Here is a 14,191-nt window from a genome sequence, read left to right on the forward strand (position 1 = left end):
TAAATCAATAATTGTGTTGCAGTTTCCGAAGAACTAAATCAATAGCTCTAAAGTTTTTGACATGAAATTGCAACTAATTTATGAGGTCCACTTAGTCAAATATTACTACTGCGTGTGAACTGCATCTGCAGCTATTATGAAGTTCATTATAGCAGAACTTTCTAGAATTGCATTGATCATTATCTCGTTTTACTATCAACCAATAAATTTTTGTTGCTTAAACGGCCATTCAAGTTTCAATGCTCAATGCTCAAAAGCGATTGGGGCTGTGGTAGGGGTCACGTTTGAAAATCTTTGGTAAGTAATCTGTCAGTCCAAACTCTCAAGATATTTTGAGTAAAAAAATTTCAAGACTGAATGAATGCACTTGTTGACTCACCTGGTCCAACCCCAACCATTCTGTTACGCACTCCAACCATTCCCACCAAACTTATAATGATTATGGGGAAACTAGCACGTTTAACAAATCAAAATAATTGGATGTAAGATACATAGAGTACACCAAACATTCAATTCACAAAGGCACTAATTCAGCAAAATATTTCTTCATTCAAATTACCACGTATCATTTTAACCTTTTACTGATCAGTTTGCCACATTATTACTATTTACATACAACTTGGATTTGGGGAAGCATTTACAATTACTTTTCCCCGGCCAGCAGCATCAAGAGTATCCAGAGATGATGAGAGGACTCCATTTGATCATCAAAGTGATCATCCGTATATTAGGTGGCTGTAATCAGCTTCCTTTGGGCTCCTTATTGCAGCATAAAACAAAAACTGTAGTTCCTATGAGACTTGTTCCGAGATCAATGGGACAAAAAACACCCAATGACACACAGTATGGCACAAACATAAATCTAATTTTATCTGTATTTGACTATAGCACTACCTCTTGTGTATTGTGACCCTCAGTAGATTCTTCCTCGAATTCTTTTATTAGCCTTTCAATCTGCCTTCTATAAACTGGCATGAAGTGATCACTGATCATTCTCTGTGAAAGTCTGAGTTTACTATACAGAGATCTTGAAGTTAGAAAAATCCCAATCTTAGTCTCATTTAGCTCACTACTCTCTGAACTTGCAGAGGTTCGGCTACCATCACTTTCATGCTCGGCAGCGTCAGAGTGGAGTGTAACAATGTGCATTATCTTTCCCGGAGGGAAAAATCTGTGGATTTCTTTCATTTTTGGTGCAGAGCTCCGGGTTTGCCCTACTTCCTCTGCTATGGCTGCTTCCTCTTCCCTTATCTCCTTTGCAACATCAGTCTCCTCACCTTCAAGTCCATCATACAGCTCATGCTCCAGTTGATGCCACAACTCCACTTCACTCATCTGATCCTCATATCTGTCACTGTCCATCATGTTCAGACTGTCATCATGATCAACATCCACCTCAGTATCTGAACTACTTTCATTGCCACATTCAATCTCAGAAGACCACTCTTCTATAGATGAAGATACAGGAAGGTTCATATTCTTTGCATTAATTGCCTTTGTGGGAGAACCAAGAAGTGGATCGGAACTTTCAATGTTGGTAGAGGAAGAAGAAGTAGGGGAATTTCCCCCATCTCTGGAGTAATGAGCACTCATGGCTCTTCGACGAGGTCCCATGCATGACCAAGAGGACAAATTAAGGTTTGGACGTGCCCATGCTGCTTGAGCCATACTCTTGGCCCTCTTCATCACAACCTGCAGTTTTTCAGAAGTCAGACATGGAGTAGAAGAAGTAGCACTAGTACTTCTTGCATGATCAGATTGAACACATCAGCCCCCAATCTTAGAAGAGAACTAACAAGATTAATACAATTTTCCAAAGTTAGGCTTATGATCACAAGCATAATAAATAATACTTACTTTTTTTACAACTGGATTGCAAGTTTGCAACACTAATAAATTTTGTTTGACACAAGAAAGACAACCAAACAAAAAGACTTTTCTTTTTAATTTCCAACAATGGATAGTTTATTGTGCCCTGCTTTCAGAGACAATACATAGTTGCATGATAAACAGAAGGTGAACCTATAACAGAGGGTAAAAGTACCTGAGTACCATTAGAAACTGGCTGCAAAATGGCCCCAGCCCCAGCAACTTTTGCTCTAGCAGTGGCAATCGATGGGAGGCGAGAACCTAATGCTGAAGCTGAACGATAGACAGTACTGAGTATTCTTGTTTGCTCAATTTGATTCCTCAAGTCATTTATCCATGCTGATGCTGTCACCTGAAAATTGGAAAAGTTAATTTAATACAAAAATGAGGCAGAATATCTAAAATGAAATTTATGAACTGCAAACATATTCATCTTGCAAATGGCATTTTAGCAAGTTTATTGGTTTATCCAAGTCCCAATAAGGTAAGCAAACCAAAATCAGAAACATAGTGAATTTCTGTGAAGGAATTTAACTTCATGAGAGAGTAATGTTGAATCTCTATAACCATGTGAGAGTAGGGACATTTATAAGACTGCTTTCTAAAACATCCCACAATTCCTTTAATACAGTTTGGAGAACCTAAAATAGTTCATGACCATAAGTAAGTCTTAAATCCACCAAATGATGTCCTCTACCTTGACTGCAAGTCCTAATTACTTAAATTACACTCTCCCCCAGTGAATCTCCCACAAATATCATCAATATTGGTCAATAAATCAAGACTACAACAACATTTTCCAATACGAAATGCAAAGGATCACAACCTCAGAACGCAAGTCATCTACAGAAGCAGCTGAGAATGTAGGCACCAAATCAGCTCCATTTATAATAGAAGTAATAAAACTATCACCTGACTCTGCCAACTCCCATGTCATACAAGCAGCTGCAAGAGTAACAAGATGTCAGGTTCAGAAGACTCGGTTGTGTGAACCAGTATTAGTCCCAAAGTGCTCTAGGATTACTACCCTTTCACTTTGAAAACAAAAATGCAGAATCATATTGACACAAAGAATACAATAATATATATAACGAAGACTGACCTGGAGCAAATGTAACGCACGTGGTTACGGACAGTTCCTTTCTCTCTCTCAACACATAAGTTAGAATTGCGGCAGTTCCTCCACCCAAAGAGTGCCCTACAATCTAAGTAAAACACTTTTAAAAAGTAGTCCAGAAAAGTAAAGAAACATCAACTAACTATTTATTTAAACCTTATGATTATTCAATATAGAATGACAAAAGCCAGAAAAGAGAAATTAAGTAGCCAAACAGAATATTTACAAACTGAATGATTTCCAGATCTAATAGAACTTTTGTTGTCAAATTCAAGATTAACGAAAATAAGGAAGAAAACCATGATGACTACAATCTACTAGCTATGCATGCTTGATCACAATATTTTTAAAAAATGATATTATGGTCTAATAGGGAAGTGTTTAAAAGGATTATTTAGTCAAAGGGCAGGGGATATTATAAAAGAAACATTTTTACCTTAACTTTATAGTCAGGGTAGTGGCCAAGTGCTTCAAGGAGACAAGGAGTTGCGAGCTTTGCAATCCATCGAGCAGCAGCAACCATTCCACAATGTGCATAACCTAAAACCAAATCACTGACACCCCCCTGATTAACAACAGTGTGATGAAATGGTACCACATTTCCAGTAACAGCTGTTAAAGTATCCTTGATACTATGCGTGCCACGAATCAATAACAAAAGGCATCCCATCTCATGATCAGCTATTATTGTAAAAGCTGGTTTCAAAATCTGCATGACAAATGAACAGACAAATTTAAACATACATTATCTTTACGAAATGAATACAGCTTACTGAAATGGTAGCAAGTATTACTTATTCATCTGATTCAATTGAGCCAGCTCACACCCCTCCAAAAAAAGAAAGGAAGAAAACTCACAAAAATGTTCTAAAAGTGAAGCAAAGAGAAAACATCTATTATCAATTTTTGATCCCATATTTTATCAGCCTAAAACAGCATCCTCTGTTGCTTTCAGCCTTCCATCCCTCCTCGAAAGGAATGTATGTTAATAACTATCAATGACTTAGTCAACACAGTACAGATATTGAATTATTATCAACTTTTCCTGAAATTTAAACAAGACTTACTCCTGCTTTTGCTTCTCGAAGGAGAACGTTTTCTTCGGTGTAGCCAGTTTCTTCTAAAAACAAGGGAAAGGGCTTCTTTGAAAAGTGCCAACACAATGTCAACAAGTTTAAGAGATACTTAAGTTCAGCAGTAATTTCAGATCCTTTCAGCTGCACACTGTCCTTACCACAAAATTCACTGCCCACATGATAGTTTCCCTGCAAAGTAAAATTTACAAACTCAGTCAAACTTAAATAAATAAAATAAAAAGGAAGCATCAAAACCACAAACTACATTTTTCATGTTAACTACAGATAATGTTCTGTGAGTATCAATAGTCCAGTCTCTTAGGGTTCATTTGGATTAGACAGTAAAAAATTTACTTTAGAATTTTGAATTTGCCTAGATATTGTACAGTAGAACTACTTTTTTAATTATAATTGTTGGGATACATTTGCAAAACTACAGGGTCCAACTTGGCAATTTATTTTCGAGTATTGCTGACCTTGTTTGAAAAACCAGTAGGTCTTAGTTCTTACTCAAAATCAATTTTCTTGGCTGCAAAAGCTACTGCTTGGTTACTTCCATAGAATTCATTCCTAATACAAATCAATTCTAAACATCTTAACCAAACAACAAATACTGTAAACATTTATTTTGGACTGGCCGGATTGATTTTATATGGCACAAAATCTAAACAAATATGGCATTAATGTCCAACCATAAGCATTGAAAAAGAAGATACATGATTATTATACTCAAACTGCAGCTTAATATGAACAAATTAAACTGGCACAAAACTAATATTACAGAGAAACTTCTCATCTACTTATGTAGAGCTGAGATGAAGAAATTCAGTAGTCCAGGATGTCATGAAACTGATCTACCTTAAAAAATCTTAATATATGATTTAAACCAAGATCAAATATAAGGTAGCACAGGTCATGTGAACAATCTTGTGAGGATTCATTTTGTAGAAAATAGTCTGATTTCTAAGCTACCTTAGCCATATTACTCTCCTAGAAAGTATAAACAGAAATCATATCATGTAAATCATAAAATCCAAGAATAATCTAATATGTCAACTTCAAAGTGATAATGATTAACAGGTAACAACAGAAGTTCAAATATCGCATGTCATGATCCCAAACCACTGTTGTGATGTTGAGAAGGCATAAAAAGCAAAACAAAAACAACACCCATGAAAAGAGAAGAAAAAAGAGCCTATCACATGTAAGGAACATTTCAGAGATAATATAAATTATAACTGCTCTCCAAATGTGGGATTATTTCTTTGATGACCATAATTTTTTTTATTGAGATGGAAAGCATTAAATTGGTCTTCCAACCATTTAATCATCAACAATTTTATTTACACATGAAAAAGTTCACCTAACTCACATAACTTCAGTGACCATTGTCCATTTTTCTCTCTCTTTATTTCTCTCTCTTTCATTCATCAATGTCAGTGATGAGCAATCCTTTAGGTGAATTATGTGAGTTGCACATTGAGTGCAGGTTGCAACTACCATTTCAGATCAATTATAGTTCTACCTAAAAATAGGCACCTGCTTTCATACTAATGCTGATTCTGGGCCTGTTTGGGTAAGCTTCTTTAGAAGCACTTCTAAGAGAAAAAAACAAGAAGAAAATAATTAGATGAGTTTCTCCATAAGTTAAAATGAATTCTCCATTAACTAATTTGTAGAAGCTCTCTCATATAGCTTCTCTAAAAGATGAGAGTACATCTACAAATAAGCTAATGATTAGCTAATTTTAGCTTATGGAAAAGTTTATTTCATTTTTTCCTTTTTCTCCTATAAGTGCTTCTAGAGAAGCTTACCCAAAAAGACCCTCTATATTCTACTTACTACTTAAATGTGCCCAAAGTTACAGATAGATAAACAAAACGACACAGCTTTCCTGCATTTTCAGTTGCTTCAAATCAGGGCACCGACAAAGAACCAAAATCTACTCATTGTCATTACCTGCCGCTTTAGAAGAAAACTGATACCAAACGCCAAATCCCCAATTGGCCATTTCCCAAGTGTCTCCGAATAAGTGAACCTGAGAGTTTCTGACAATGTAGAAATTGTCTCCAACCATGTTGCAGGGGCTTGGATTAACCGATGAGAAACACGGCCAATACCTAATGGCGTATCAGCTGGCGGATCACTCCCATTTTCTTCATCAATTACATCGTGAGTCTGCAATTTCCGATTCAATGTGTAGTACAAAAGGGCAGCTGCACCTGCTGCAGTAGCCATGGTTGCAGTTGCCATGATACTATCCCTATAACAAAAAAAAACAAATAAAACTTCATCAGAAAAGGATTCATAACAGAAAACAGTGATACAGTTTCCAAATACAAGCCAACTTCAAATCCTTTATTTTCTATTTATCCATCCGTGATCAAATCAAAAGAAACAAACCAAAACAGTGATTTTCATATGAATCATCAACTATGGAACGCAAATTACGATAAGAGAACATAACAAACCAAAAAAAATCAAAACTGGACGTAAATTTTTGGGCTTTTCTAGTTCGGTCAGAAGGAAATTTCCTGGTTGCCATGCAACTAGAATTTTAAAACATCAATTCATTCGATTGATCAATAAGAAAAAAAAATCAGAAGAATAACGATCAAATGAATTAAGAGAACAAATAAAAAATGAGAGCAACCTGAAGAACATGAAGACACACCGAAACCCAAAACCCTAAAACTCCCAAATCAGAGAGAGAAAAAAAAATGATAAAAATAGAGAAAACTCTAAATGTGGAAAGAATGAACCTGAATAACGTGATTTTGGAGGAATTTGAAGGCGAAAAAAATTAGATTGGTTACGAAGGAACCATAGATTGTACCGAAGCCTCTTAATTCTTACGAAGTCTGTTTTTATTCTGTTACATAATGATAATTTAACAACAATAAGCTTCGCGCAGTTTTCTTTGAACCTGGACGAAGCAACCAGAAATTAAGAATAGTTTTATTTATTTATTAATATAATGTGTGTAAAAGACACGCGGCGCGTGGAGATGGAGTGAAAACAGACCACGTCAATGTAGTGTAAGATCATAAGTTACACCACGAAATTGACCCATTAATGCTGGGTTTCTGAAATTTGTTTTTTTAGTTTTGATTTAGTGTCTTAACAAATTGGTAGTTCAAATTGTTATTAGAGGACCTGCTCAAAATATTGTTTCATGTTATTGCATGCACTGTTGCCTTAGTGTCCGTTTGATTTAGTATAAAAGTTAGCAATGGCTTTACAACATGCATATCATCAACCAATTCAGAATAAAAAAACTTTAAAAACTACATTAAAACGTATATTTTTACTAGAGTTTAATTTTTAATGTACTGTTACTCTAAAAAAAATTATACTGTCAATTAATTAAAAAGATTATCTTATACTAGTATTTAATTTTTTATTTAATAACAATGTAATTTTCTTTTACATTTTGTGTATTTCAATCAAATTATTTAAGTATGAGAGTAATTTTTTTAATAGTAATGGTATATGTTCAGCTCAAGAGAAAGAATAGAAAAATAAACACTAATAATACACAAACTAGCATTTTAGCACACAATAATTTACATAATATTTTTTATTTATCTTCCTCTATCATAATATTTATTGTGGTTCATACTTCTCTTTCTTTTGGTTGAGATATCCTCCAATTCAGTCAGTCTATTTTGAATTAAAATTATATATATCTTCAATCACAACTTCACAACTCAAATTAAATCCTAAACTTTTGTTAAGAGACTCAAGTTTTGGTAAAATTTGTAATTTCAGTAATAAATTTCAAACTCAAAACTTGAGTAAATAAAAATTAGTAGGTATGGTGTACAGGGCATGGAACCTTCGGTTACCACACTCAGCGGTGAGGGTTCCATAGACTGAATGGAAGAAACTGCACACTACCCCTTGGGCCAGCACGTTGGGCCGAAGAGAAGAAACAACTATTGGGCTTAACTTCCTTCATGACATAGTGCACAAAGCGATTAGTAAAACTTTCTAAAACTAAAAACACCACGTTTCATCCCAATTTTGGCTGGAGTTATACATAGGTGGTGCTGTATTTCTTCTTATTTCAAGCATGAGCATGTGCTTAGGAAAATGTTTGCTAGACACTATCTGTTATCCAACATCTAGAGAGAGTAAAAAAAAAGAGAAAATTATAGGTATTTAAGGATTTATAATGTGATAGGAAGAGAGGAATAAAAGGTAATAATAGAGTGTTTAAAGTAAAATATGGTTATGCAACTCTATAACATATGTCTTTGAGCTATATTTCAAATGCTCGTGGGAATGTTTTCTGCTCAAGTACATGCATGTGATCGAGTTTTACATTTTCAGATGGTGTCAGACTTTGGATTTAGCCAAAGAGATCAGATAAGATTTTAGCCAGTAATGTAAAGAATTGGTCAATGCCTTCTGAATTTAGAAAGAAGGTACTAGTTATCATAAACAAAAAAAAAAAGACAAACTTGAATGACAACAAGGCAGTTTGCATGATACATGATTGTACGTAGCTTCTGTTCCAGTGCCATAATCCAAGAATTGGTCAAAGACTTTAAGCTCAATTTAGAAAAGCTACTATAAATTATCATAACAGAAATAGACCAACAAACTTAAAGGAATGTTTGATAAAGGATAAATTTTTTGTTTCCTAGTAATTATAGGTTAAAAACTTGGTTTTTTATATATTTGGTATGTCTAGAATAATAATATTTGATTTTTTTGATTTAAAAATATATATAATATATTTTATATAAATAATAATAGTAATTTAATATTAAATAATGGGTTCACAGGTCAACGGATTTGTGGATCAAAATTCATAATGGAACTCAAAAATCTATAAATTTGAATGGATTGATTCACGTTAAATCAAACAAACAAAATATCCAACTAAATTGTATGGTTCATATAATCTATTAGTTATATAGACTCCTAGTTATAATATATTAAATAATAATTGTCTTTCTCTTTCCAAGAAGACCTGTTTTCTTATTAAATTAAAAAGAGAAGATTTAAATTCCATACTGCATACTTGGGATTTTAGAAACATGACAAAAGAATGGGAACTTATTTAACATGTTTTCATTGGATCCTCTGGTCATCAATTAAAATTCCATACTGCATACTTAGGATTTTAGAAACATGACAAAAGAATGGGAACTTATTTAATTAACATGTTTTCATTGGATCCTTTGGTCATCCAATTGATGTTGGCTTTGAATGACTGCATTCCTATAAGTACATGCATGACAGAATTTTACATGTGTGTCCAAAAGATAAAGATATCAGATCTTGAAGCATCATGTGAAGAATTTAGTAATGTACTTGGCACTTACTTAATTCACCCATAGGTAAGTACAGAGGAATTTTGTCTTTGAAATAATTGTAGTTTTTGTTATCCTGTAACTACTACACATGTACTTTGGTAACTTTTTTTTCTAACACCCAATAAAAAGTTACTAATTGACTTCTTTAACAACATTTGCTAAGTATCATTTATTAAAAATGTTGCAATAGATGAATTTTAACCTGTGAATTTTGAGGGAGTGAAGACAAACCTAAATAGAGTATAGATTCATCTAGGTTTGTTTCAAATACAAATAGATGAATTCACATTTTTGTTTCCACTCCCTCAAATCCAATTTAGGTTTTTTCCTCAAAATTTATCTATGCTCTTTTTTTTTTATCACCATGACACGTTTATATATTCTAGTATTTTAGCCTGTACATTACATAAAAAAATATTTATTTTATACAACTAAAATTTATAATTTATAATATAAACTATATTATAATTAAAACTTGTAATAAATAAATATTTTTAACATATAAATTATACTTTAGATACATCATAAATAATTTATATTATGATGTATTATTATTGTTAAATATTGATAGTTTCTTTTAAAAATATTCAGATTAAAGTTTGAACTAAGATTTTGAAAATGACAAATTCAGAGATAAGAAGTTTTCTTTTGGACAGAAACACAATTAACTGATTTCATTTATCACCAAACTTTTTCAATACATGATGTCACATGATAAGAAGTGCAGAGACTAGGTAGGAACAGTGCAACTCTAGCAAGCCCACTAGTTACACCATTAACTTGTGTCATTGCAAATATAACTAAAAATGATGTATTTAGGTTTAACAAACTTCCACACCTACGAGTAATCTGACCCAACTTCGAGTTATATATCCACTAATGGACTTTTGATTTTGTCAAGAGTAAAGTTAAACTATAAACATAAGACCATATTTTAAATGCATGTTACGAGTATATTTGAATTTTGAAAATAATATATATAATTGATTTTTGATATTTGATTACCACTTATTAAATTGTGAATTTAATTTCTTAAAGAAATTAAGTTAATGTTAAAAGCAATAGAAATTTTCAGGATAGTCACTTCTTGACACACGCCTTGAAATGAAAGTAGCTGCCCTGTGTGGCATGCATACTCTTGTAGAAAATAAAAAACTAAAACAACTTCAAAATACTTTGACTTTCTAATTTTAAAAATTAAAATTTAGATATTAATTTTAAAAATTATTTTTCAAACAAGATTTTTTTGCATTTTAATAAAAAAAAGGAAAGAACAAACTTTAAATATGTAGGGGTAAAATCTACTTTCTTCTTTTTTGGGGTCGGTGAACTAAAATCTAATAAATCAGATCTATGATTTGATTGCAAGGTTGGGCTATTTGGCCTACTCTTTCGCTTTTTGTTGCTTGAATTGAATTAATGCTAATGTGGGCCTGTCAATGATGCAAATTTCAGACCTTCTTTGCTTAATATTAGGATTGCCATTAATTTGGACTAGAATGCTACAGATGAGTTTATAAAATTTATTATTAGCTTAGCATCATGATTGTAATAATGCGTATTTATATTATATTTTTTTCATGTTTAGTTGGTAAAATTTCGAATGATGGCATATAATCAATTCCTAGCTCATTTTCCATGAACTCAAATAATAAAATAAAAAAAACTAACTAAATTTGGATCTAATAAAAGTCTTAGTACTCCCCTATAAAGTGACAAGTTTTGAATTTTTATTAGTGAGGTATTTACATTTAGGAGGAAATAGGTCAAGAAGAAAGAAGTGGAATGAAAAATAGGAGAAAAGAGAAAATAAGTAGAAATAAAATGAATTTTTAAAAAGTTTGAATTGAGAAAAATTGAGAAGAACTATCAGAGAGAGAAAGTTAAGTTATCTTTTTCTTATTTGGTTATATCGTTTGACATTAGAATTATATAAGGTAAAACTTTTACATTTTCCTACGTAAAATCTCTCCCTTTAGAGAAGATTTTTATTTTTATTTATGTCAACCCCAATATTATTCTTTTCACTTTCTCTCCACCTTTTTTTTGTCTCTTTTTTTATACGTATTTTTTTGTCTCTTCAGAATAGGAGAAATGGACGTTTATTACTTTACTTTTCCCCCTCACTACTTCTCTCTTCCCTTAGTCCCCTAAATTATTCCAAACAAATAAAAAATTAATATTTGATTATGTTTTAAGGAAAAATATTTGTATGAAATATATTTGAAAAAGGTGAATTTTCTGAAAATGAATTTAGAATCTAAATTTGAATGTATCCGTGTCGATATTAAGGTTTTTGACCAACACAAATGGAGACGTTTTTCTGTAAATTGAGGAAGCAAAAATGTTATTTCTGTTTCCTGCTTTTGTTTTTCATAATAATAAATTTATATCTGTGAAATATATGAAAAATATTCTTATTTTAAATTTAATCATAAAAAAATTAATATCTAAAAAATATACTAAAAACATTTTATTTTTTACTGTTAGAATGAAATAAATGTATAAACATATTTTTAAATTCAGTTTAAATTATAAAAATACGGTTATAAAAGTTTGAATTATAAATTTTTTTAAATGTGTGATTTGAATATTCATCCGATCATCTTGAATAAAATTAGAATGAATTGGAAATAATTAAAATTGAATATTTATTAGTTGGGTTCATAATGCAAATACTGCTCAATTACATATTTTTGCATTAATTAACTATAATAAAATTTTCAAATTAATGAATTTTAATTTTCCTGAATTATAACAAAATCGCATAATATAAAAAAACCTTTTTTACCGCTTCACTATTCAATTTTTCATTTATTTATATTATTTTTGAAATCTCATTAATTTTCAGATTTTTTTTTGCTGAATTTAAAAATTTCAACATTAAATTTCATAATAACAGAAGGAAATTCTAGATAACATAATCATGTCTCACTCTCATCTGAATGCTATAATTAGAGGGTTATTAGTATCACACGTAGGTTTTTTCATCCCATATACTACAACTCGATCTATTGATATATTAAAGTGTCTTTATAAGTGTTTATATATTACTTGGATATTAAAGTGTTTTATAAGTATTTATGTTTTTATATTCTGTTAAACTAATATCTTATACCAAATTTGTCATGAATTCAGGTGGATTTGAACTCAAATTTTTAAGAAAGGTTTCAAATTCAAATTTTAGAGATAAAAAAATATGATTGAGAAATGAAATTTTATATTAGTTATATTTTTTATGGAGATTAATTATCAATAAAATAAATGAATATTTCATATTAATAATATAATAATTATATAATAAAAAACTAATATCATTACCATCATTTTTACATGATGTGTGTCTTTACCCAACCTAATATAGTTTCAAAAACTGTCATTTTTCCCCCTAATTCTTTCACGTCAATTTAGCACTTGAAGAAAAACACGCACTTCATTTCTAGTCTACCATGACAATCTCTATCTGTTTTCTAATATGAAGACTTCATTTACATTACCTTCATCATATACAGCCTGAAAGTCATGTAGGCCCTCCAAGGCATGGCAGTTCTGATTTTCTGTTGAAAACTGTTTCTTCTACGATCTATAGAGTAAACGAATGAAAATGAAAATTAAAAATATATACATGCACTTGAAGTGACACGTTGCTTTTAATTTATTTTCTACCTTTGATCATAATGAAATCAATTAAGTATGGTGGGTAGCATTTTACATCACTGCAATGGGACACATCATTGAAGTGCAGGGACCAGTGTGACTTTATTGCTCAATTAAACTCTTATAAACGTGGTCCGCTGAATTGATTTGGTGCTCTTAGATAATACTTACAGTACTTTGAATTGTGGGGATTTGTAGGTCCCTCACTTGGAAGGAAATGATCTTCTTCTTCTTTTTTACGTGTTTTCCTTCTTGTCCTTTAAAAAATATATAGATACCCAAAATAAAATTTAATTGGAGAGAAAAATAATATAGTTTTTAAGAGAATTGAAAGAAGAGAATATTTTAATCTCGTGTCATTTTAATGTTTGAAATATACATGAAAGTGCACACAAAAAGGGACAAATGATTTTTTATCCTTGGCCCCATTGATGTATCCCATTGCAGGGGTGTGGAACTTATTGTGTATTTCTTGAATTCTACAGATTTTGGTGTCAGAAAAAACAACTGGGTGGGTAGGGTTTTTACTTCAACGGTTCGACCCAGCAAGGAACTTTTTCAATAAAGAACAAAAAGTGCTTATCTCATGGCATGGTTTCACACTCTTGTGTAGTGTAAACTTTTTCTGTTAAACTTGGTTCTTTTCAAAAGTGAGTTATGCATTTTAATCAAACAATAGCTAATTATAATTATTGATAAATTAATAATTAAAAGTTTGGTTCTATATTCTCGCTAATTGGAAGAGATATTCACGTTTAATGTCTGCTCATATTTTAAATAAGATTATCGTTAAATGAAGAGATGCATGATAAATAAAAAAATGATTATATGCATAAAACATAAAAAAATATTTAATTTTTTAAATTAATAATTTTCATTTTATTTATAATTTTAAAGAATACATTTATCATTAGGAACCAAAAGGAAAAAGAAAAAGAAAACCAAATCCCAGCTTTCTCTTGTGCCTCCTGACACGTTGCTATATTTGTCTAATCGCAATTATAGGTGTGGAAGACACGGACAGTGTTGTGGCTATTTTGAAAAATGAAATATTTATTAACAACTAGTCAACATTTTCTCATAAAATTTTATCTATTTTCTTTTTTATTGTTCATAGGAATTATTGTTGAAAGTATAATTTGTAA

At 31.3% G+C, this 14,191-nt stretch overlaps 1 protein-coding gene across 1 annotated transcript; it reads right to left on the reverse strand.

Annotated features, from left to right (window-relative positions):
- Positions 1-529: 529 nt before the first annotated feature.
- Positions 530-7,007, reverse strand: LOC100807086 (uncharacterized). Its single transcript, XM_003529789.5, has 8 exons — positions 6,825-7,007; positions 6,022-6,325; positions 4,054-4,251; positions 3,423-3,695; positions 2,972-3,074; positions 2,696-2,814; positions 2,045-2,221; positions 530-1,692 (listed from the first exon to the last, which is right to left on the reverse strand). Exons 2-8 carry the CDS (start codon positions 6,313-6,315, stop codon positions 883-885), a joined length of 1,974 nt encoding a protein of 657 aa, XP_003529837.1. The 5' UTR covers positions 6,316-6,325; positions 6,825-7,007; the 3' UTR covers positions 530-882.
- Between the last annotated feature and the right edge of the window lie 7,184 nt (positions 7,008-14,191).

The sequence above is a fragment of the Glycine max genome, chromosome 7, assembly GCF_000004515.6.
Source record: "Glycine max cultivar Williams 82 chromosome 7, Glycine_max_v4.0, whole genome shotgun sequence".
In the NCBI taxonomy this organism is placed as follows: Eukaryota; Viridiplantae; Streptophyta; class Magnoliopsida; order Fabales; family Fabaceae; genus Glycine; species Glycine max.